Source organism: Chlorocebus sabaeus, chromosome 10 (assembly GCF_047675955.1).
Source record: "Chlorocebus sabaeus isolate Y175 chromosome 10, mChlSab1.0.hap1, whole genome shotgun sequence".
Taxonomy (NCBI): Eukaryota; Metazoa; Chordata; class Mammalia; order Primates; family Cercopithecidae; genus Chlorocebus; species Chlorocebus sabaeus.
Window position 1 is genome coordinate 30,468,768 of NC_132913.1, and position 25,091 is coordinate 30,493,858.

At 37.0% G+C, this 25,091-nt stretch overlaps 1 protein-coding gene across 1 annotated transcript in view; it reads left to right on the forward strand.

Annotated features, from left to right (window-relative positions):
- The window catches only part of ARHGAP15 (Rho GTPase activating protein 15), a 631,557-nt gene that overhangs the window by 72,419 nt on the left and 534,047 nt on the right, over positions 1 to 25,091 (forward strand). Inside the window, exons 3-4 of the mRNA XM_007964884.3 lie at positions 2,893 to 2,961; positions 17,152 to 17,213. Of these exons, the coding sequence (XP_007963075.1) occupies positions 2,893 to 2,961; positions 17,152 to 17,213 (131 nt within the window). The remainder of the gene's footprint in view (positions 1 to 2,892; positions 2,962 to 17,151; positions 17,214 to 25,091) is intronic.

Genomic DNA, 25,091 nt, shown 5'->3' on the forward strand with positions numbered 1-25,091 from the left:
ATTATGGGTAACATATTTAAGGTAATGCTAGCAGCTGTAAAATCCTCTAAAATAGATGAAAGTTCCAAAAAATAGAAGCTTATTCTCACTTATGTAACAGTTAAATGAAAGTTTTCTGCAGGAACTCCCTCGGCAACTTTTCTCTTAAATATAAAATTATTCCACAATAAAAATTTACTAAAGAAAACAAAGTGAGTTTTACTAGCCTATGTATGGTTTTCCCCACATGGTGATTCAGAGTCCAAACTTCTTCCATCTTGCATCTTCATCCCTCCATAGGGCCTTGTTCATTGTTTTCCCAGCCAGGGTATGAGGAAAGAGAGGACATGGAGGGGAATCACTTGCTGGTTAATAGCCTTAGCCAGGGAGTGGCTGGCATTGTTTCTGCTCACATCCATTGGTCTGATCTAGTCACATGGCCACTCCAAACTGCAAGGCAGGCTGCGAAATGTAGCATCTAGAAAAGAGGATGAAATTTTGGTGAACAGCCAGCCTGCCGTTCAGCCCTCCCTCCCCTTCACCATATAGCCATTTACACCTGTTTTGCAACACTTAGCAATCCATCCATCCACCTCCCCAAAGGACACAGCCTAAAGTCCCATCCAGTTACAGCATCAAACTCAAGTTTCAGAATCTCTAGTGATAAACAGCTCTCTCCATAAAGTCCAGGTTTTGTGGGAGGAGTGGGGAGACAGCACAGATAAGTGATTTAGAGCTTGAGATATAAGTTCTCTCTCCCACTTTCCCCACTGCATCAAATAGACAACAATGGAGCAATTACTTGGTACCTGGGAAAAACAAACAAACAAAAACCTTTCTCATTTGTAAAAGAAAAAATAGGTAAACAGCCAACAGTCACTGGATCAAAACAATAATTAAATCCCCCGGAAGTCCCCGGCTCTCCTTTCTGAAATTCCCCATGGCCACTGTTCTCCAGGGCTTCTGGCCCGCTTTCTGAAGTCTCTTCCTTCTCAATTATGTCCCATAGGCCACCTGTGAAGCCAACATTGGGGCGAATTATCTCCTTAGATTTTTACTTTCTTCATAACCCAGTTTTCATAGAGCAAATGTGGGGCCCCAGGGTTGTATAGAGTCATGGAGTTTTTAGGCCAGGATTCTGATTTATTTTTTTATTTTTATTTTTTTGGTAAAACAATTCTCTCAAAATCTTCACAGACATTGATCTAATTCCTTCAGTCAGTTGCATGTGCCAGTAACCAGAACCAAAAACAATAAAGTGCTTTCCTAGACATAGTACTTAGGCCTGCTTTATTTCTTTAATTTCTTACACTGTCCTCTCTCCCTCTTTCTCTCTCTCTTTCTCATCCTCCTCATGCCCCTTCTTCCTTCCTTCTCTCTCTCTCCATGTAAATATGAAACAATATTAATGAGCGCTTCTGATAAAATTATAAAATAGTATAAGATTTGATTACAAATTATCCTTCTCTTTTTGTTTCATTGTAGAGTCTGTCTATCATGCTTCTTCAGGGGAAAGAACATTGAGATTTATTTTAATTTGTTCCAAAAGCACATAAAGAAAGTGATTTTTGAGTATTTAAACACATCTGGTTAATGATAGAAGACATAAGACTTAATAGAACGTTCATTCTGAAAAAACTGAGCTCACATCATCAAAAAAAACCATTTCAACATGAAATATTTTGTCCTAGTTACAAATCACCTTGAAACATAGAGGTGTGAAACAATGTTTTTATCATGCTTAGAGTCTGGCCAAAAATTCAGATGAAGCACAGCAGGAATAGCTTGTTTCTACCCGACGATATATTTGAGGTCTCTTCTGGGAAGTTTGAATGTTGGGGGAAACTCAACGGCCAAAAGGCAATCACCGGGAGTTCTTTATTTTATTTTATTTTATTTTATTTTTTAGAGTGGGATCTCACTGTGTTGCCCAGGCTAGAGTGCAGTTGTATTGATCATAACTTACTGCAGCCTCGAAATCCTGGCTCAAGTGATTCTCACACTTGAGCCACTGTGGTAGCTAGGGACTGACTATAGGTGTGTGCCATCATGCTAGCTAATTAAAAAAAAATTTTTTTTTGTAGAGTTAGAGTCTCACTATGTTGCCCAGGCTAAGGCTCTTTTTAAATTTAATGTTCTATTTTTTAATTATTAGGGGTACATATTGGGTATATATATGTATGGAGTAGTGTGATGTTTTAACACGGGTCTACAATATGTAATAATCAAATCAGGATAATTGGGGTATTCATTAACCTGAGCATTTGTCATTTCTTTCTTCACATGTTCTCACTCATTTGGGAGAGCTATAAAACAATTGATATCATAGAGACAGGGAATAGAATGATGATCACCAAAGCCTGTGAAGGGTAGAGGACTTCTTTATACTCACAAGCTTGGTATTTGATGCTGGCCGTCTGCTGGAACCTCAGCCTTTCTATCAGTCGGAAACCTATAAGGCTTTCCATGTGCTCACTCTGTGGGTCTGATTTGGGTTTCCTCCAACATATTTTCCAAGAGTGAGGGTTCTCAGAGGACACAGGAGAATGTATGACATTTTTGTTTTCCAATCTTTGAAGTCATAGAGTGGAACTTCTGCTGTACTTTTTGATTGAAGCAGGCATAAGTTCTGCCCAGGTTAACATGAGAGAACACAGACTCCAACATTGGAAGGAAAGGGGTATCAAGGTTATATGGTAAGAAGAGAAGTGGGTTTGAGATGTGGTTGCAGCCAGCCATCTTTGAGTACATATTTTATTCAATTTAGTCAATGTCCAAAACATTTACTTCTCATTTTATATCTACTTAATTCACATGCTTGAATAACACTGAATAGGTTATTTTTATGTGTATTCTTACTAAACTCTATTAAGAAAAATTATGTAGTAATATCCAATGTCAATATATTTGCAGATATCCCGACACAGAAGGAATCATTCACAGCATATCTTGAAAGATGTCATTCCTCCATTGGAACAGTTGGTGAGTGGTTAAGTCATTATATTCTTCATCTACTGATACAAAATAAGTTACCACAAAACTCAGCAACTTAGAACAGCATAGGTTATTATCTCATTTTTCTGTGGGTCAGGAATTGGGGCATCACTTAGTAAAGGGATCTAGCTTGGAGTCTCTCAAAACGTTGCAACAAAAGTGTCAGCCAGACTCGGTATCTCATCTGAAGGCTTGTGTGGGGAAGGTCTGCTTTCAAGCTCACTTATGTGGTTGTTAGCTGGGTTTAGTTCTTCCAGGAATGTTGGCCAAAGGCTGCTCTTGTTTCTTTGCCACGTAGATTTCTCCAAAATAACAGCTTGTGTTTTCAAAGCATCCAAGATGAGAAGGCAAGAGGGAGAGTTTGCTAGCAAGATGGAAGTCAAAATCTCTTGTAACCTAATTGTAAAAGCAATATGCCATCACCTTTGCCACATTCTTTTGGTTAAAAGTAAGTCATTAAGTCTAGTTCACACAAGGGGAGAGGATTACAAAAGGACGTGAATAATAGGAACCAGAGACTACAGGGGGCTTATTATAAATGTTGATTTTTTTTGTTATTGTTGCTGTTGTCTTCAAAAACAATTAATAGACTCAACATCCATAAGAACGGCACTTTTTCCCATTTTTTTGTGTATTGTTATATCCTAGTGGGTAAAAGAGTATCTGAAATATTATAAATAACATAAATAAATAAAGTATTATAGATATCTTTAAAACATAAGATCAACCTTTCTGATATGTTTTGATACTTCTTTCTTTTAATGACCTCTTTTTCAATAAATACAATACGCTTTTCCTCCATACTCATTCGACTTGTCTTTCCTGCTATATTTCATATTGGTCAAGTCTTATTGGCTTACAGGATATTGCACCATGATGACTGTATTCCTGTCTATCTCTAGCTATTCCATCCCTGTTGTCTTTGGGATGTCCCATCCTCAGCACCAAAAATAATTTCTTTTTTTGCTTCAGTGTTCCTGTTTTCTATTACTTTTTCATGTTCCAGATCCCACATCCTCACTCCAACTATTTCTGCTCACTCTGCTTTACTTTAGGATAAGTATTTCTCAAAATAGTTATCTACATTTGCTGTTTCTAATTTCTGCCCTTCCTTTGTCTCTTGAACCAACTCTATTTAGGCTTTTATCTCAGTCATTCACCTCTTATCCAGGTCACCGATTACCTCCATGTTGTTAAATCCATCAGTAACTTCTCAATTCTCTCTTCAGTAGGTCTATCTGAGCATTTAACCCAATCAATAGCTCTCTTCTTCAATCAATTGCCTATTGGGTACCATGCTCACTATTTGGGTAATGGGTACACTAGAAGCCCAACTCCCACCAGTATGCAGTATATCCATGTAACAAATAAGCACATATATCCCCTGAATCTAAATTATTTATTAAAAATAAACATTTTCCTAACATGGCTACCAGTAAACCACTTTCTCATGACTCTCCAATTAGCTGGAGAGCCACCTCTTTTCAATCCCTTTACAGGTCCCTCTTCATTTTGGAGCTCAGTTTTTATTTTTTCTCTCTGTAATCATTCCCTAGGGCATCTCATTTAGTGTTGTAGCTTTACAGACCATGTAACACTAGCCACTTTTAAATTTCTATTTCCAGCATGGACCACAGCTTTGAACTTCAGTACTATAAATTCTGGCATTTCTACACACAATTCTAATATACATCCTAAACGTAGCATATCTGAAACTGATCCCAATTTTTGCCCAAACCAGTTCTCCATTTCAGAAGTCTCCTCCATTTCACAAGATGCTAACTTTGTTCCTCCAGGTGCTTCAGTCAAAACATTAACAGTCATCTTCCCTTGTTTCTGTCGTAACATAAATGAACATCAAAGAAACCAGTTTGCTCTATCTTCAAAATATATCCAGAATCAGTTCATTTCTAACCACCATTACTATCATCTGTCACCCAGTTTATTGAAATAGTCTCCCTATTTACCAACTTCCACTGTCTACTGTTTATTTTCAACACAACAGCGGGAGTGATCCTGTTAAAATGTAAATTAGATTATGTTACTTAGATTAGTCAGTTTGTTACTACAACAGATACCACAGACAAGGTGGCTTTTAAACAACAGAAATTTATTTTTCATAGATCTAGAGGCTGGAAGTCCAAGATCAGCATTCCATTCTGGTCAGGATCCGGCGAGGACCCTCTTCTGGGTTGCAAACAGCTGACTTCTCCTTGTATCCTCACATGGCAAAAAGAGGGCAAGAGAGCCAGGGTTCCTTTTAAAAAGTCGTTAATCCTATTCATGAAAGTTCCACCTTTATGACCTAATTACCTCCTAATAGCATTACACTGGAGTTTAGGATTTCAACATGTGAATTTTAAGGGGAAATAAACATTCTGTCCATCTCACGTCACTCCTTGACTCAAAATCCTCCCTGGCTTTTAGTCTACCCCAGGTAAAAGCTGAGAAACATCCAGTGGTTCACTAGGCCCTAGAAGATTCATTGACCTCCCCAGTCTCACCTCTCCCTTTCTTCTCCTCTCTTCTGCTCCAATGAAGCTGATACCTCTGCAGGGCCATTCCACCTGCTTTTGCCTCTATCTCTTACAAAATAATTTATTTGGTGCCCAGAAATTTGGATATCTCACATATTCCTTTGCTTCACATCTCTGCTCTAATATCACCTTTTTAGATAGGTCTTCCCTAATCTCCCTTAAAAAAAAAATAATGAAACAAAAACAAACAAACAAAACCCATAGGGGCCAGGTGTGGTGGCTCATGCCTGTAATCTCAGCACTTTGGGAGGCCGAGGCAGGGGCTCACTTTAGGTCAGGAGTTCAAGACCAGCCTGGCCAACATGGTAAAACTCCATCTTTACTAAAAATGTACAAAATTAGCCAGGTGTGGTGGCACTCACCTGTAGTCCCAGCTACTTGTTAGGCTGAGGCAGGAGAATCGCTTGAACCCTGGGGGTGGACGTTGCAGTAAGGCAAGATTGTGCAGAGAGAGATAAACAAACAAAAAACAGAAAGGAACCTACAAATGAACAAACAAGAAACCACACCATTTCCATCCACACTACTCTCTTACCTTAATTTACTCTATAGACCTTACCACCAGATGACACTACAGCATTTATTTTTGTTAGTTTGTCATCCCATTAGAATTTTAGTTCTATGAGGGCAAGGACACTGTCTCCTGTGTTCATTACTCCATTGCCATGACTACAAGCATTGCTAGAACATGTTAAGGACTCAGTAAACATGTGTTGAATGAAAGCATAATGAAAATTTAATGGTCTTTGTTTTTACTTCCAAGCTTATATTACACAGGTCTACGCTTGTATACTTTCTCTCCTTTATCTTATCCTATATCTCTGAGTGTAAATTAGTCATTTGTTCTAGGATGTCGTCTCTGTCATTATAGAAATGAAATCCCCCAAGTTAAACCCTTCATCAGTGCCTTCCCAAACTGATTCCCTCTTTCCACTGAGCCCATCTCTATTAGTAGCAAACATTTATCTAGGATTAGAACACATTTTCTTTATGTTCTTTATTTTCTCCCTGGCCCATTGGATAAGTCATCATTTTCTAATGAAATTTCTCCTCAATGGTTGTAGTGCCCACATGCTTCTCCTTGTGCACCCCCAAACCCTCACCCAAGCCTTGAAATGCTTCTGACCTTATCGTACCCTCCCATCCCCGCCACTGATCCTAGGCAGCAATTCCAGAGCAACCTTCTTTCAATAGCACTTTCATTATTTCATTTTCAAATTTTCTATAGCATCATGGTCCCCAATTTACGTTATTTATTAGACTCTCTCAAACACATACCCTCAAGCCAGGAGTAATAACATGATTAAGACATGGCTCTTACCCTGAAGGAGCTTGGATTTCCTGTAGCAATTATAGTCGTTTCATCCCAGCACATGTTCATGCGTTGCTTTGTATTGTTCACTCCTATTTCATAGGTAATAGACTTGTTCCACGGCTGGATTGTAAATGTCTTGAAGTTAGAGGCTATGACTTGTATTTTCTTTATTATATCGTACTTCTACTTAAGATTGCTTTTGATACTAGTACTTGTTCAGGAAAGACATGTTTGTGAATTGATGTAATAAGAAATTAAAAGTTTATTAAAACAATGTTGCTAGTTGCAGATATTAATAAATATATGCCTAACATTTGTAGTGAAAGCCATTTTTTCAATATAATTAGATATACTAATATATTGTTTTCAAAATTAATTATGTGGATCTCAACTTAGCATTTTCTCTAGGAAGGATTTCTCTAATTCCTTAAATTTTAATTAGTAGCCCTTCTTTGATCTGTCTCTCAATAGCAGCTGGGTCTTGACTCTATTCCAGCCCCATCACACTAAAATTGCCTATTTCCTTTACTGCTCTTACTGAGCTATAAGCTATTTGAAGGGAGGACTATGTCTTATTTATTGTTTTACTATTAAGACTTCATATAAAGGCTGGTACACTGTAATTCTCCAATAAATAGGAAAATAAATGATTTATTTGTTTGGTTTTATTTTAAATAAATTTGGATTACACAGAAAATAAAGTACAAAAATAATTATAAAGAGCTGGATTATTCTGTAAAAATAACACATAAAAAGTTTGCTCTGAAGTAGTTCATGAAACATGGCAAAAGTTAGGCTGAAAATGGAGCTCAGTAAATGTCTGTGTTTGTGTGTGTGTCTGTATGTTTATACATAAAATATATATGTACTTATATTTCAACAGTGCCAAAATGTGCCACAAAGATTTTTACATAAAAATTATAATATATAATATATATAAAATCCAAATTATGGTTTTTAAAAAAATTAATCAAAAATTATTATATAATTTTTAATTGTGAATTTTCTATGCCACTGTATCAAGCATAAACTAATATCAGAAGAACCATTAGAATATTCAGAAACAGTTTTCTTAATTTACCTGCCTACACTTAAGGCTATTTGTTGATTTACTTGCATCTAGCAGGGTTTCTCTGCAGCCTCAGTTGTAAATAAATGAAACTCAATTTGAATATTACTAATTATAGACAATACAGTAATAGATAATAGATCTATTTGCCCAATACTCTATTTTAGCCTCAATGACCTTGGAAAAGTAACATCGGGAAGTCTTGCTAAACAGAAGCAAAAACAATAATTTTTAAGTTTTTTTACCTTGCAACTTATCTCACTCTTTTTTGCTGCATACTTGTATATTTTTTTGTTCTCTCTTTTTCCTTCCTTCTTTCCCTCTCTCATTCACACACACACACACACACTCACACACACACAGTGCCACCAGTTCTAAAACGTTTTGGAACTACCAATCAGCTTACTTCCTAGCCTTGACTTGTGTTTTCCTGGATCATCTCTTTGAGCGCTTATCTTGCTGTGTCTTGTGAACATGGATAATATTCAACTTTTATCCATCAATCTCTACTTGAATTGAATTTCTTACTTAGTGTTATTTCAAAGGCAGAAACGTTATCTTCATCCCAAATTCTTATTTATGAATTATCTATATTGATGAGCAATGCCCCAGTAATCACCCATTTCCCCAGAGAGAAAATCTGATTAATTACAGGCCATTCATTATCGTTCACACTGACACTTTAATTATTTCTCAGAACCTATGAAGTTTTATTTACATCTGATTAATCTGATACTGTGTTCTTTTTACCAGGACTCACATACTCTTTCCACACTCTGGTATGTTCCCTACTTTCATCTCTCCAACTTTCCTCACTTCCACCATGCCTTAGGGTGGCTTCCAGAGTCATCCAGGAGTCCTGGCAGTAGTTTCCTTGGCCGTACCTACCAGGATGAGCCATTATATATGAAATAATATACAGGAAAATATTTCTGAGAATTAATGACATTCTTTCCTTTGGTGTTATTATCCATCATCTCCACTGTATGGATCTTCAGGCATATTTATTTCTAAAATGTTGGGATATATAAATCTCATTTCCTTTATATCTCATATTCAGATAACTCTACTAAACATTCTCCAGGAAACATGACAGACCTTGGCTTTGGGCCAAATTTATCAAAGTATCCTCTTAGGTCCACCATGTTGTAGAACAATTATTCACTTTGTAAAATGAAATCTGCCATTTTGGATGCTCTCATAGAGCTAACACCCTTTGGGAGTCATGCTCCCTTTCTTAATGTTCCTTTTAAGAAAGTAGATTGCGAGCAACATAGTTAAACAGAACAAAGCATTTATTTCTTTTGAATATTGGCCAAAATACATTCCTAATCTGAATCTAAAATTTCAGGGTGGAAACTACCCAGTTCACTGACGGAAGACGTTATTTATGCCACATGTATGTAAATCCATAGGATTTCAGGAGAAGAGACGGAAATCATTTCCTGAGAATCAGTGTGGTTGCTGATTCTACTACTACTTTCTATAGAAAGTGCTATAATATTGCAACAGTTTTGTACATGAATCATCAAATCTGTCAATATGCATTTGTTTCCTGATCTTGTATATTCTCTATTATAACTGTTCATGAGACCTAATTATTTTCAGGGTACTTTTTCTTTTCCCCCTAAAGAAATGATCAAGAAAAGGAACCCTGTTTATAACATGTTAAATCTTTATCTTGTTTATTTTTATCAACAGAGTGTAAGACATGTCTATGGATAACCCTGCAGGAGTCAAAAGCCTGTGGCAGGTTTTACAGAATCATCTGCTACCTCCTGAGCTAGGAGGATTTTGAGGATAGAGCTCAGGAAGTTGCCACGGCTTGGGGGCAAAGCAGGCTTTTGCAGATAAACCTTAAGTCCCAGATTCTACCTTTTGGAGCCAGATATCATTTTGTGGATTAATTAATACTTGTGAGGTCTTTGAGCATGAAAGACATTGTGAGAATACAGTGTTTTCTCATTTTAAAACAAAGGACACAGACTTTGGGGGAATAATTCTATTGATCAAGCTGGGCTTTCCTTAAACTGCTGAAAAACTCTAAAAACTCTTTAGTCTTTCAAAAGTCTACTTGAGTAAGACAAAATTAGGTTTTCTGAAATATCCTTCCAGATCTTCAAGCTGTTAATAATGAGTTATGTAACAATAATAAGTTATATAATTTAATAATGCTAATAGAAACCATCTCTAAGTTTTCATTATTTCATATCCCTTTCCTTTTCTCAATTCAAGTATTTGTTGAGTATATTAATTCAAGTATTTGTTGAGGCCTTCACTGTGCTAGGCTAGGAATATGTGATAATATGCTAACCGGCCATGGCCTTTTCTAGAGAAACGTTCAGTCTAGGGATGAACAGAAGTGTTAAATAAAGGAAGGCGTAATTCTATACGTGCAAATTACCAAATGTGCTATGATGAAAGAAAAACAAGTTTCTATGAAAGCCTATACTGGATTAAGTAGTCATACGTGGATTCTTTGAAATGGCCAGTTAACTTAAGATTTTGCAAGATTGATGGAGCTTGCCAAGCAAAGAACTGGAAGAAAGAAGAATGTTGAAGTAGAAAGAAACAAGTGCAAGGGTCACCAGGTTGGAACAAAGTTGTTACACCTGAAAAACTGCAAGAATTCCATAGCAGCCAGAATATCATGAACAAGGGAAAAGAGTCATGGGTTTTGAGAGAGAGGCAGTGCCCAGATTGCAAAGGGCCTTGAAGTGATGGTAAGAAGTTCAGAAGCCATTGAACACAGAAACAAATGACAATACCTCTCCCATCCAGCCCCACATTTGAAATCCATTTAACTGTAGAGTAGAGAAAAAGAACACACACAACAGTAACAATAAAGGCTATTAACATTAAGCAATCCTTTCTTCCCCACTGCCTAGACTGAAATTAGGTTATAACACAGAAATTGAATTACACTAATAAGTTGCCCAGACAGTAACCAGGAAGGCCATTCTCACTGAAGTCCAATGACAGGCAAAGAACGAGGAACATATTTACATCAAAGACACGGAGAAATAGAATTCAAGGGAGAAGAAGAGAGAGCGATGGTGGGTGGAAGTTGGGTGGTGCATGAGGGAGGGAGAGGTGAGCTATAATAAAAGTCTCCAGAAGACTGAAGAAAGTTCTTGAGATACAAACGGGGTGCCTTCCTCAGCCCATTTCCCAAACAGAACCTGGATTCCTTGGTGGTGCCCAAATGAAACACACTGGTTGCCAGATGAAAGGTTCAGAATAAAAGTCTTATTGGGGCTCTTAAACATCAAATAACAGCATTTTCAAAATGACATTTTGATAAGTTAGGGGTGAATAAATCAGAGACATGCAGATAAAATTTCCCTTGAAATACACAGAGGTTTAACATGATGGGGAAAAGCACTTGGCAAAACATATGTGCTTTGCCAAACCTAACATTTGAAAAATGGTTTAAGACATTCAGCATAATCCCAAAGCTGGACATGTTGTCTTATCCTAAGTGAGAGAAAGAGTGGGAGGTTACCCATGAAAGCATTGCTCAACAAACATATTAAAGAATGTCAATAAGTTGAAATGAGTAAACCATGCCTAACCCTGAAATCAAATTTCATGCTGAAATCAAACCTGCTTATCAAGGACCTCTTTGAGAATTCCTGGTAACTTCTTTCTGGACACCATTCATGTATGAACCAGAACCGTTCTTCTTTGCTTATCTTCTACTCCTCTTCACATGCGATCATGGCATCCAACTTTAGATATTTGGTTTACCACTTCTTAAAAATGTGCACACACAGTAAATTATGTATTTACATCAGACAAAACATCATACTGAATCTCTAAAGGCATAATATTTCATTCTTGAGCTGTATTTAAGGCAGTTCTAAAATTAAGACTTTTTAAAATGTTTAAAAACTATTTGTACTTTATATGATGTACAGATAAGCTGGAGTTTTAAGGTATTTTTTCTGCTTTTGATTCTGTTCTTAATGGATTATGCCCACTGTGAGTTCACTGATAATGAGCAAATCAAATATAGCATGAATAGCAGAGCCAGTATAAGAACAAGTGAATATTGAGAAGAAAATGTAAGCAATGAGTTCCAAAGAGAAAGAGTGCAACCTAAAAACAAAGTAAAAAAATAACAATAAAAGCAATAGAAAAAAGAAAGACAGATAAGGTAGGTATTTCTATGGATAGTGGAGAAGTAAAAAATGGCAGGGGTAGGAGGGATTTAAGAAGGAAAGTGAAGCATCATTTGGGGGTGAAATAATGTAATCAAATGTGTCCTCATTCTGTGCTCTTTAATAGAAATCATTGAAACAGACAAGATTAACAGCAAAGTACTATGATCTATTAAAAGTTCAGAGAAAGTATAGCAGCTGCTTCATTATTAAATAGGAAAATAATTAAATGCTAAATCTGCTTGATAATTATAGTGGCCCGGGGTTGTAGTTATAGAGGGATGATGCAGAGTTCTTTTAAAGAGAGGTCAGTCAGTCACACAGAAGGTTTCATAGGGTGATGCTACTTTAAAGGGATCATCTCAGTTTAGAGCTGGGGCCTGTCTCAGCATTGTGGATCCAGAAAAAATCATATTTATCATCATTATTAGTGTTTACTGAGATGATGATCCCTTAAGTCTATCTCACAGTACATAATAGGGAATATTCTGATACTATTTAAGACACCCACTTTCTATATCAAAGGACCTAGGAAGCTGAATTAGGATTCAGATGGTTGCCAATGAGCACATTCTCAGAACAAAGGGGAAGAGAACAATAACTTAAATACATCAGCAGAGAAAATGTTATGAGGCATAAGGGCCATGTGGTTCTGGTGTTAAAAGTCAAACCCTTCTCATCAAAATCTGGTAAAAGTTGTAGATTAAGTTTATTTCCATTTATAAACAGAAAGGGTTATTTTAACAGAACCCTTTGGTGTAATGGTGTAGATGAAAATCTATTATTTGCAACTGTATCTGAGAGCAACATGAAGCCTTCTTACAAGAAAAAAAAAACAAAAACAAAACAAAACTACAGTGTCTGTATGTACAGTTTACAGGCTAGTCTTTCTGCCATGATTGTTACCATTAATCAAAGGTTGTCTTCTGCTCCGCTGTCTTGTCTGTCACCTCCAACGTAGGCTGATAAACAGGTGCTATCTGGGCATCCCACTGCCATTCATTCTTCTCATCTGTATCACAGCACGGCTGTTTCTGCTGAGCACTTCCTCAATGCTTGCAGACTGACTGGCATCCAATCTGAACAAATTGCTGATCTTTCCAGCCATTTAGTGTTAAATAGGGCTTCTAAGGAACATTGGACAAATAGCTCAAGAAGCCAGATTTAACATCTAAAGATTGGTTGACATTTCTTAAGTATACATAGTTTAGGGACTGCTACTACTTTGAAGAACTTCAATTTGGCCTAGAATTTGGCGTGTAGTATCCTAAACTTAGACCTAAAGCTGTAAGTAATTTTGTAAATTACTGGAGACAAGACCATCTGAGCTCTAGATGACCAGCATGCTCAACTGGAATTTATAGATCATTGTTCCTTCAAACTATGGGATTAACATTGAGTAGGAATCATTATTAGAGTAATCAATAAGGTATCATATATAAACCCACATGCAAAATGCATAGCAATCTTCTGCTTGCCCTAATACTTCTTTCCACACACTATGAGACTCCCAGAATAATTGATTCCTGGTGCCTGAAACATGGTGACGTATTTCGAACTATGATGACAAAGAATAGTAAAGTAATTAATCGTACGTCATGGAAGCTTCACTTGCCAGCATGAGACCTTTTACAATGCAGTGCTTTCAGTGCAGAAAGCATAATTGGAATTTTCTATCCGGGCTACAGGATGGCCTGAGTCTGCGAGATGACTTAAGCGGGGCATGGAATCCAGTCCCCCAAAAAGAGGAGCAGGAATATCTTGAGAGTGAACTTCCAGGAGTTCAAGCCTCAAGAGGATTAAAATTGTCCTGTTAATCTTTGCAGCTCTATTGTAAGCAGAAAAGCTGGCATTTAGAGGAAAGAAGTGTTATTAAAAATGTGTTGAAAAGAATGAATTAAGTGTACATCAAGTACGAAAAAGACAATGAAAGGGCCGGGTGCGGTGGCTCATGCCTGTAATCCCAGCACTTTGGGAGGCCGAGACGGGTGGATCACCTGAGGTCGGGAGTTCGAGACCAGCCTGACCAACATGGAGAAACACTGTCTCTACTGAAAATACAAAATTAGCCGGGCATGGTGGCATACGCCTATAATCCCAGCTACTCGGGAGGCTGAGGCAGGAGAATTGTTTGAACCCAGGAAGCGGAGGTTGCGGTGAGCTGAGATCACGCCATTGCACTCTAGCCCAGGCAACAAGAGTGAAACTCTATCTCAAAAAAAAATAAAATAAAGAAGATGAAGAAAACTAAACACCTGATCTCTGAAGTGAGAATGTGTGCACAGTGGTAGGATATAGATATACTACATGTAGAAATGTGTATGTAAGCATTTAACAAATATGCATGGTGGTAGCAAGTGTAGTAGGTAATGGAACATAGCAGAAGCATTATTAGCTTCTTCTAATGACATGGAAGGCAGCCTGGACTTTGGAAAATGATATAAGAGAAGTAACTAACTTGCTATTCAGTTCTTCCTCATTTTTCCTGGGACCTCTGTATGGTCAATCATGAAAAGTCTATTGCATTGATCCAAGACCATGGAACTGACTCAGTCATTGATGACAATCATGTCACATTTATTGAGTCTTAACTTGAGAAATCCAGCCCTTGGCATCAATCTCAAGTATTCTGGGAAAAGTCCTGCAGTGTCTGAGGAAATATTACTTATGTATTCAAGGAAAGAGAATTCTATTATGTATACCTTAAACCTGTTTATGTTGATTTCTCCCTATAAGAGTATTAACTTTTTCCTTTCACATTTCCTATGTCTTTTAGAGAAATTTTCATCAATAATTTATCTTTGTGGGTAGCAAATGTCTATCGAGGGGTCTTTTGTGAATTTTTGGAAAAAACAATTGGGGCTATATTTTTAGCTGAGAACGCATGCTTCAATTTTTATGATGGGTTGATAGATTTTGTTGTTTTTTGGTAGATAAAATCCAGGTTTTGGGGTAACTGTTAATCAGAAGAAAGCTTAAATAAAACAATACATTTCTCTATGGTTATGCAACAAAATTTCTCAGTAAGCATTCCTAAAGAAAGGGACCTCCTCTGTGGTGCTAATTGCTATTGAAAACATCTTTCTTCCAAACATTTGTGGATACCAATGATACCCAGAGTTAAACACTAAATTTATTATATGGGTTTTACGAGGTAGACAAATAAAATTCCCTGGCATCAAGAAAAAGAGACAGATACATAGAATAAAATGTGGAAAAAGCAAATGAATAGATGTATACAATACAAAAACAAAACGGCACCAGTGAATACCATGGTTCTCAAAATTATCCAAGAAAGCTTCCTTAGATGCTTTAGACTTGTGGAAAGCATGGTGAAGTAAAAGAAACTTTCTGGATATGGAGATAAGTAAAAAACACTTTGCTATCTTTTGCATAAATCATCATCATTATTATCTCTATCATTATTTATTTAGTCAAAAATGTATTCATCAAATGCATTTTAAAACTAAGTCCTGTGCTATGTATTAGGAATAAAACAAGGCAGAAAAACTCTCACCTATGTCAGAGTAGACATTTAACCAGTGAGATTTTAGTGATTTGGAACAACTCGTTTACCTCTAAATATCTCTTCCTTTCACTTGTAATATTGAAGATACATTTTTTGGCTTGCCCAGTTTACTATAAATATTTAAATAAACATTTAAATATTCATTCATTTACTTATTAGTTCAGACAATTTTATTGTTTTGACTATTGGTACTACCAAAATATTCCAGAAGCTAGGAATGCAGGTGTAAAAGGTACACAGTTTTTTGCCTTTGATGGACTCATGGCACATCATTTGCGTGCACGCACAGACAAATAAGCAGACATTTACAACATGATCTCATACGTGCTGTCACAGTGATAATGGCAAAATGAAAATGGAGATTCAGGATGGTGCACCTAAAAGAGATGTGAGAGAAATCATGGAAAGATCCTCTAATAAAAAAAAAAATACACATTAAAATTTGGTTTTCTGCTTGTTTATTTTTTGAGATGGGGTTCTTGCTCTGCTGCCCAGGCTGGTGTCAAACTCCTAGGACCAACGGATTCTCCCACCCCAACCTCCCACGTAGCTGTGATTATAGGCACTTGCCACCGCACTGGGTTTTACTAATTGAATTTTGAAGTAGATTAAATATACTGAAGACTTTTGTGAGATGAAGACATGGGCATGGTGGACTATTTCAGCTGGGGAGATAACATGGGGTAGCACTGAGGGAGCGTGGTCCTCTGATACTAGGCAGGTCAGGGTGAAGGGTGTGAGCAATTCACTAAGAGTGAAAGATGAAGGCTAATGACTTGGGATGGGGCATGTGAGGCAGACAGAGGAGGGTAGAAATAGGATGCTAAGAAATTAAAATACCTAGTATAGACTTTGGAGGGAGTCAACACATCACAATTTGCATTGTGCAAATTTATTTTGCCAAAAACTCCACAAACACTTCTGCAGAGTTATAATGACTTGTTGAATTTCCTTTAAGAAACTTGCAGCTCTATTAGAAATGAAAGCCAATACAGTATATGCAAATAGTAAAAGGAAGCAATCCTACATCGTGGAAGAAGACAATGAGATACTGCTACTACAGGGTCTCTTGGCAATTGACCAGAATATATGAAATGTTGCTATTTTAAATGCCCTTCCATGATTCAACTAGCTCAGTCACCTGGTCCCACTGAGGTCTTCCTTTATCCTGGCTTCAGAAGGTACACGGGGAGGCTTGAGAAGAAGAACTTTTCTAAGAATACTTGGTAAAATAAACGAAGGCTTTCAATTTGTCTTTCTTTTACCATTTGTAATCAATTTTTTTAAGCAAGTGACTTCAATGCCCAGAAAGCAAAGTCAATAAAGGTATATCACTATCTAACAAATCATTCACATTCCTCTTCGTAATCTGTCTTTTAGATATGTAACAGCTTGTAATGACTATGAGTTTGCAGGCAGTTCCCATAAGCTATACATACATTATTAATAAAGTTCTATGACTGAAAACTTCCATCACTGCAATGACTCTTGAAAAGCATAGGCTTATTCAAACCAATGATGCATAGTAGTTTGTCACAGTTTTAACATATGCGTTCTTCTTGCAGATGGTTGAAAAAGAAGGTTATCTGCAAAAAGCTAAAATTGCAGATGGAGGAAAGAAACTAAGGTAACAAAATTATTTAATTCACTTTTATATAACTATGCTGATTCTTCATACGCTCAACTTGTGCCACTGTTATTGTTTGGGATGCAAGGCCCTATGGTACCAGACTAGAACAGTCTCATCTGCTACCACTATGATCAACATTATTTTTAATGTAATTACAGTTGTTAAAGAAAGGAACTACATTCTATATTGTTGAACAGAACATATAAATGAGGTGCTTTTTGTCCTCCTTGGACTTGAACTAATAATACACTGAAAATAATTAAGGTAATGGATTGTGATTTCTGTGATTGAAAGATTAGAGAATGAATGCATTCATTTGCAATATATGAAAGTCTCCGTACAATACCTTGTGAGAGTAATTTCTTGAGGGATGGAGGATTTGAACCACTTTTGTAACTCAAAATAGAAATAGATAAAACGAAAGTAACGTATACAGAGGTGAGACAAATTTGAAAAGGGAATAAGAACTCTTCGGACAACAACAACAGCAACAAAAATCTTGAAGAAAAAAAGTATGGTTCATAGGAGAGTTAAGAAAGATGATAATTGTGTTGTGTATACAGTATGTTTAGAAATAATCACCTCCATTTTAGACTTTTTTCTATTTCTCATATTGGTTCTGTTACATACTTAGCTTTGTGCTGGGTGATATGCAAGCTACCAAATTTGTAGAAAATGCTCAAATTGAGAGATGCAAGGCATTTACTCTTAAATGTATTACTAACAATTAAAATTATATAGGATAAATGTGCTAATTAGCTACACAATGGGACACCTGTTAGTTGTATAATACAATTCATTACTAGAATGACACTCTGGTCAATACTAGAGAATAAAGTCTGCTTTTGTTTGAGGGCTATAATGAATTTTCTATATATTTATTTAAACAAAGTAAAATTGGTTGGGGGGGAATCATCCATAATTTCACCACTTAAAATAGCTATTTCGGTTGTAAATAACAAGCTCTATTTTCTCTCCATATTGTGCCTTATTCTGGGATAGGAGACGGGGCCTTAAATCTTTGCCTGGACTATTTTTCTGGAGTGGCCCTGCAGCCACCCTCCCTTGAAGGGTTCAGGAGACAGATGCACAGGAGACAAGATCAAATGCAAGGTTGCTTTAGGAGACTTGGCTAGTCCCTTCCCCAGTGGTGAATCAGGCTTAGAGAATCGGGTTCTGAAGGAACAACAGGAAGAAATCTTGAGTAGCCCAGCTTGAGTGCTCTCCTTTCCCCTAAATCTTATCATGACCTTATCAATTCAAGAAGGAGTGTGGAGGGTACAATGATGCCTCTCCCCAAGATAAGTACGTCATGACCCTTTCTTCCCTCACCAGCCATGTGGAATAAAGAATTTCTTCAAAATTATCTAAGTTAGTCAGCTCAGCCCTCCACTAGAGCTTGGTAGGAGAATAGAGGTGACAGTGTTGGTCAGTTCCACCCTCCAGCCTCGTGCAAGGAAGTAGGGGAGATCCTAAAAGAAATAATTTCAAGAAAGCTGAAGGAGGTTCTACTGTGTGGTTTTGTAAAGTATCCTTACCCATAACCCCTGCATAAACCAACCTTATAACATGTAGAAGGCAGTGTTAAGAGGAGGAAGAGAAGAAGAGCAGGTCCCTTCCCCCAGCCAACTCACATGAATACGTTGTTAGGTAGTTTTGATCAATCTGTATACTTTGTGTTTTTGTTCTGTTTGCTGTTACTTTCCTGTTTCCGTACAATTTCTGTGTTACAGTTAAATTCATATAAACATGTGTTTGTACTCTGTTTTATTATTTCACTTTGCATACCATTATGCATTCTTTCAGCCTTTTCCACTTAAAGTTATATGTTTTAGTTTTCCTTTTTATTTTGTTGTTGCGGTTGTTGTTACCCCAGGTGCACAGAATTGAGTTGATTATATCCTTAAGTTTGTGGCCTTGTGCTATCATCATTCTAGGCAAGAGCCCTAGCTGGTTTTATTTTATTTTCAGTCTCCAATCCTTGCTTCAATCCCCTGTAGACATTCATTTTAATGTATTTAATGCGTGTTTATCAAACTCATTCTCCATATATGTCTATATTTAGCTGTATATGCGGCATTCAAAAAAATAGTGTATAGTTGTGTACATGTGAGTGTGTTCTATATAGCATAAATATTTTTGTATCATAAACCTTATTATGTTTCTTACTACTTTCATTCCATGTTAGCTTTTGGACAGCTTTCTATGGTGCTATACAGACATGCCTCTCTTAATGATGGAGATATGTCCTGAGAGATGCATCCTTAGGTGATTTAATCATCATGTGAGCATTGTAGAGTGTACTTACATAAGCCTAGATGGTACATGATATAGCCTATTGCTCCTAGGCTACAAACATTTACAGCATGTTCCTGTGCTGAATACTGTAGGCAATTGTAACATAATGGTATTTGTGTATCTAAACATACCTAGACATGGAAACGGTCATGCATTCCGCTATGACGTTATGAAGAATACCATGTCACTAGGTAATAGGAATTTTTCAGCTTCATTACAATCTCATAGGACTACTATCTATATGTCGTCCATTGTGGATTAAAACATTTTTATGCAGTGCATGAACGTCTTTAAATCTAGTTAATTTCTTCCAATTGCTGGCCGCTTTGCCATCGTTTATGTATAGTCATGTGCCATATGGTGGCATTTTGATCAGTGATGGTCAGCATATACAGCTGTAGTCCCATAAGATTATAAAACTGATGCCTACTGTACCTTCTCTGTGGTTAGATATGTTTAGATACACAAATACTTACCACTATGTTACAATTGCCTACAATATTCAGTACAGTAACATGCTGTACAGGTTTGTAGCCTAGAAGCAATAGGCTGTGCCATATAACCTAGTGTGTGGTAGGCTTTACCATGTAGATTTGTATAAGTACACTCTATGATGTTTGCACAGTGACACAATCACCTAATGACACACTTCTCAGAATATATCCTCATCATTAATTGAAGCATGACTGTATATGAATTTTTACTTACCCTATCTCCCAGCTGTGGACATCTAAGTTGCCTCTAACTCCTTTCATTCCAAACAACATTTCAATAAATCACACATATATGTTTCCTTTGAACCTGTTAGGAATTTTCTCAGGGGAATATTTCCAGGAGTATAGGGTTGCTCAGTGATAAGTCACACACATTTGTAAATCTACTGGCTACTGTTGCCACACTTTCTCCTGAATGAGTGCACCAATTCACACCAGTTCAATGTAAAATATAGAAGGGATTCTATTTTCCACAATTTTATCAGCAGAAGCATTATCCAATCTAATTATCCATAGAACATTACCTTAATGTTGCTTTTATTTGTGTTTCACTGATAGGTATTGAAGTTGAGGATCACTTTATCTCTTTAGAGCCATTCAGATTCTGCATTCTGATTCTATTCATAAACTTTGACTATTTTCTATTGAATTTCCTGCTTTTTTATTGAGTAATTTGAGGAAACTCATAGTATATTTGAGATAATAATGCTTTGTCAATTTTACATGTTGTACGTAATCCCTCCAAGTTTATGGGGCTTATTTTGTTTTTATTGTAAATACTTTACAAATTGAACATTGTATATGTAATCACCATGCTTAAGAACATGATATCCCATTATGTTGATGGGCTATAATATGCCAAATCATCCCTACCTCTTTTTTTACTTGATTTTTAAGCTGAGTCTGGTTTTATATTAAAAGTTATCATTGCAATAATTCTCCTATTGCTTGTCAATTTTTCTTTTATATTTTTGTCTGTCTCTTGAGACAGGATCTCACTGTGCCACCCAGGCTGGAGTGCAGTGGTGCCAGCCTCCTCCACCTCCACCCATCCACCCACCTTATGCGGGGTTAAATGGGTAGCTGGGACCACAGGTACACACCACTGCACCCAGCCTTTTTTTTTTTTTTTTTTTTTTTTTTTTTTTGTATTTTTAGTAGAGACCTGGGTCTCACCATGCTGCTCAGAATGGTCTGGAATGCCTGGGCTCAAGAGATTCACCCACCTTGACCTTACAATGTGTTGGAATTACAGGTGTGAACTATGGCACCCGGCCTTCTTTTATATTTTCTAAAGACAAATACTAAGCCTGGATTACTTGATCGAATCATATGACCATTTTAAATTAATCTTAGTATGCATTGCCATATTGCCTACTCAAGGAGTGCATATGCTTTTATCACTAGGAACAAAGATGGTCAGTTTAGTCATAACCTTGAAAAATTATGTATCTTTTATCCCGTTGATAATTTAGTAACTAATAAATAATATAACATACTATAATTTATGCATCTTATGTAAAATTTGATAGCTTTTGTTTCATTTATCCAGGACCTTTATATCTTTTATAAATTTTAATGAATTAATAAGCAATATTAATAGATGCTTACTCTGTCAAGCACTTGACTGAATTCTTTATCAGTAATATTTAAATGATACTACAATATAGACTCTATTACTGCATCCTATTGTATAAATGGAGAAACTCAGTCAACAGTATTAACCTCTTATTTCTCCCAAATCTTATTTTATATATAGTTAGTATCACAGAATTTAGCCCTGACCTCTGCTTGAAACATGTTTGCTTTATCTCTCTTGCTTGAAGCTATTTGAGACTAAGGAGCAAAAATGGTCCTTTTATTTCATGCCATCAACAGTACCAGAGACTTCAATTGTCACTTAATAAGTATTATTTTATTAATTTCTATCAAGTTTTCTACTTATAAATCCATAATAGATCATCATACCTTGTATTGTCTTCTTATTTTCCTTCGTTCTCTTCTTTGTTTATGTTTCTTTATTTGTCTGTTTAATGTATTTTCTCTTTCTCTCAGAGAAAATTTAACTTATCTCTGAATATGAGCAGGAGATGATAAAAGGAAAGATAACTCATTGGCTATAATTGACATTCATAACAGGCTATACATTTAGCCTTGTTTTGAAATGAGGTTATACACATTTCCCCAGTGATACTGACAGGCTTGAAAGCAGAATACATTCAGCATTCACTTTAATTTTTAATTGTGAACACTGAAACTATGCCTCAGCTTTTCTGATGAAGCATAGGAATTTCTTCATTTGGGGAATTCCATCCCCAAACCTGTAAGTAACTCTGGCTTCTCTGAAACCCTATGACACCTTAGTGAAAGGTTATTTTCAATGCTTACACTTACAAAAGGCACCTGACAATATGTTTATGAAGTTTCAACACCTCAAACTTGCTTCTCCCTCGGCACCTAGGTCTTCCCGTCATCAGCGCCTGTGTGGCTCTGCACATCTTACCACAACACAGAGTCACATTCTTCTCTCCTTAGATAGGCACAGAAATTTATACTTGGGGATGCAAATATGGCCAGAAGATGGCTATGAAAAGAAATGCAGAAAAAATGATTGTGCAGTGGTTACGTCTACTAGTGCCTGATTTCATCTGAGGGCCCACAGCTACTAGGCCTTCTGTTGGGTTTTTGTTTGTTTTAACAATTGTTATTCAGAATGGATTTTCTTTGGAATGTGAGACTAAGGTGTGCTCCTAACATGATCATATTTTTTCTTTAGTACTTTCTGCTCAGTGTCACAATAAATTCTTCCAGGCTGAATCTGTCTTTCTTCATTTTCTTGCAATACTGACAGAGATGGGTATTTTTACACCTCAGTGTCTTTTTGACCCACATTTTAGCAGTCATAAATTACAAGATGCTTAGAATATGAGACAGAAGAAATAAGTTCCTAGACCAACCAGTTTGAGTGAGTCTGTACATTTAACAGTGTCTGAGTGATTTTGCGGTAAATCAGTCAGGGACACTAGAATAAATTACTTTCACTCCCATCAGTGGTGCGGAATCAAGTCAAATCCAGCATGACCACGTTAGGTAACAAAGGCAGATGGCCCAAATAACAGAAACTGAAATTTGTCAAGGAACCTCACATATATTTTATTCTGACTTTTTGGTTTGTCACTCTGTCGTTACCTAAAGAAGGCAAAAGAAAGGTAAGCGTAGGATATAAAGCTTTTGGTGTTTAGAGCAAATGAACGTGTTAAACCTGGAGTTTAAGCTAACAGATTCTTATAATGGTAATGAATATTTTAAGAGCCATTTTTTCATCAAGCATTTTCCAGATAAGCTGTTACAATCAAAGTTGCTGTTATTATGTGCTGCCATCCGGTGTCCATTTTGTAGAATGCCAAGCCGATGGCTTTGTTGAGTTTTTGTTTTTGTTTTTGTTTTTGGGGTGTTTTGTTGTTGTTGTTGCTGCTGCTGTTGTTGTTTGGGCTTTGATTTTGCTTCTGTACTTCTATTTGTCTGCTTGGTTTTCTTGCATTTTCCAACTTCACAATTCAGGATTTGCTTTAGGAAAATTTTATGAAGTATTTCACTTGGATAAAATGTCCCACCAATTGCATTAATGGTACATAAATGCCCTTAAAGAAATTTAGTTCTCCCTATTTCCCAGTTGTAGTTAGAACCCTTTTCCCCCTTAGATGTAATTTGTTTTGTATGCCAAAAGATAAAATAAATACTTGCATTTCTTTTCTTTTTTTGTTTTGTTTTGTTTTGAGACTGAGTCTCGCTCTCTCACCCAGGCTGGAGTGCAGTGGCGCAATCTTGGCTCACTGCAGCCTCTGCCTCTCGGGTTCAATTGATTCTCCTGTCTCAGCCTTCCAAGTAGCTGGGATTACAGGCAACTGCCACCATGCCCATCTAATTTTGTATTTTTAGTATACGGGGTTTTGCCATGTTGACCAGGCTGGTCTCGAACTCCTGACCTCAAGTGATCAACCTGCTTCAGCCTGCCAAAGTGCTGGGATTATAGGTGTGAGCCACCGTGCCTGGCCCAACACCTGCATTTCTTGCTGCAGGATTTGTCTCCTGCATGGAATCACTAGGATCAAACCCTTACCTGATTGTTACCTGTAAATCCCTGTGGAAACTGATGGTTGTCTCCCTTACTCTTGGCACTTTGGACTGTCTTACTAAAGTTAGATATTTCCTGAGCTGTGTGTCTTAGTTACCTCTTTAGTCTATCCAACACCTTAATTTTTGTCTCTCTGTGGAAAAAATAGAAAACTATGCTCTCAAAGTTATGGTGCAATGTGGAGGCACTGATTGGCCAATGGGTGAATTTGCCTGCTGACCGTCATGGTAGGGATGGAAGACAGAGATAAAGGACTTGCAGTTCAGCATTGCAGGATAGCCCAGGCCAGGCTAAGACGTGGCTTTGCTCTAAAGAGAAAGAGATTCTAGTACTTCTATGACAACTCTTCCTTATCTCCCCCTCTTAGCTCCTTTCATGAGGCTCTCAACTGGCATGCTCAGAGTGACTACAGAGAAAGCTGCATGCCACCTGCCTAGAGACCATGGAGACACTGGAGTGAGCAGGGTCCTGAATCCCATCTTCATGGCTTGTTTGCCCTCGGTTAGGATGCAGCCTTACTGGGCTTCAGTTTTCTCTTCTGTAATATGGGGGTATCCTAGACTCATTCAGAAGACTTGGTTTCTATGTTTATTGTCCATCTTCTTATAGTTAGAAGTAAAATTTTTGAGGTATGTCTTATTTTTCCGTCTCTATTCAGTCCTTAGAATTGTGTTTGGCATGTGGTAAATGTTTAATGGAGACTTGTGACCAGCTTGGTAATTAAATTCCATAGTGCATATTAAATGCCAGGTGGCATACAGAGCAGAAACCAGTGCAAGCTCAGGGTGGGAAGCCCTCTGGAGAAAGCTCAGGTATTGGCCACTAGAAGCATAAATTAGGAAAAAATATCCTATATCAGAAGTGTTCGATAGTTAAGAAAAAATAATGCTAAGAATACTGTATTAAAGCACCAAGAAACTAAAGAACAGAGAAAGGAAATGAAACTTT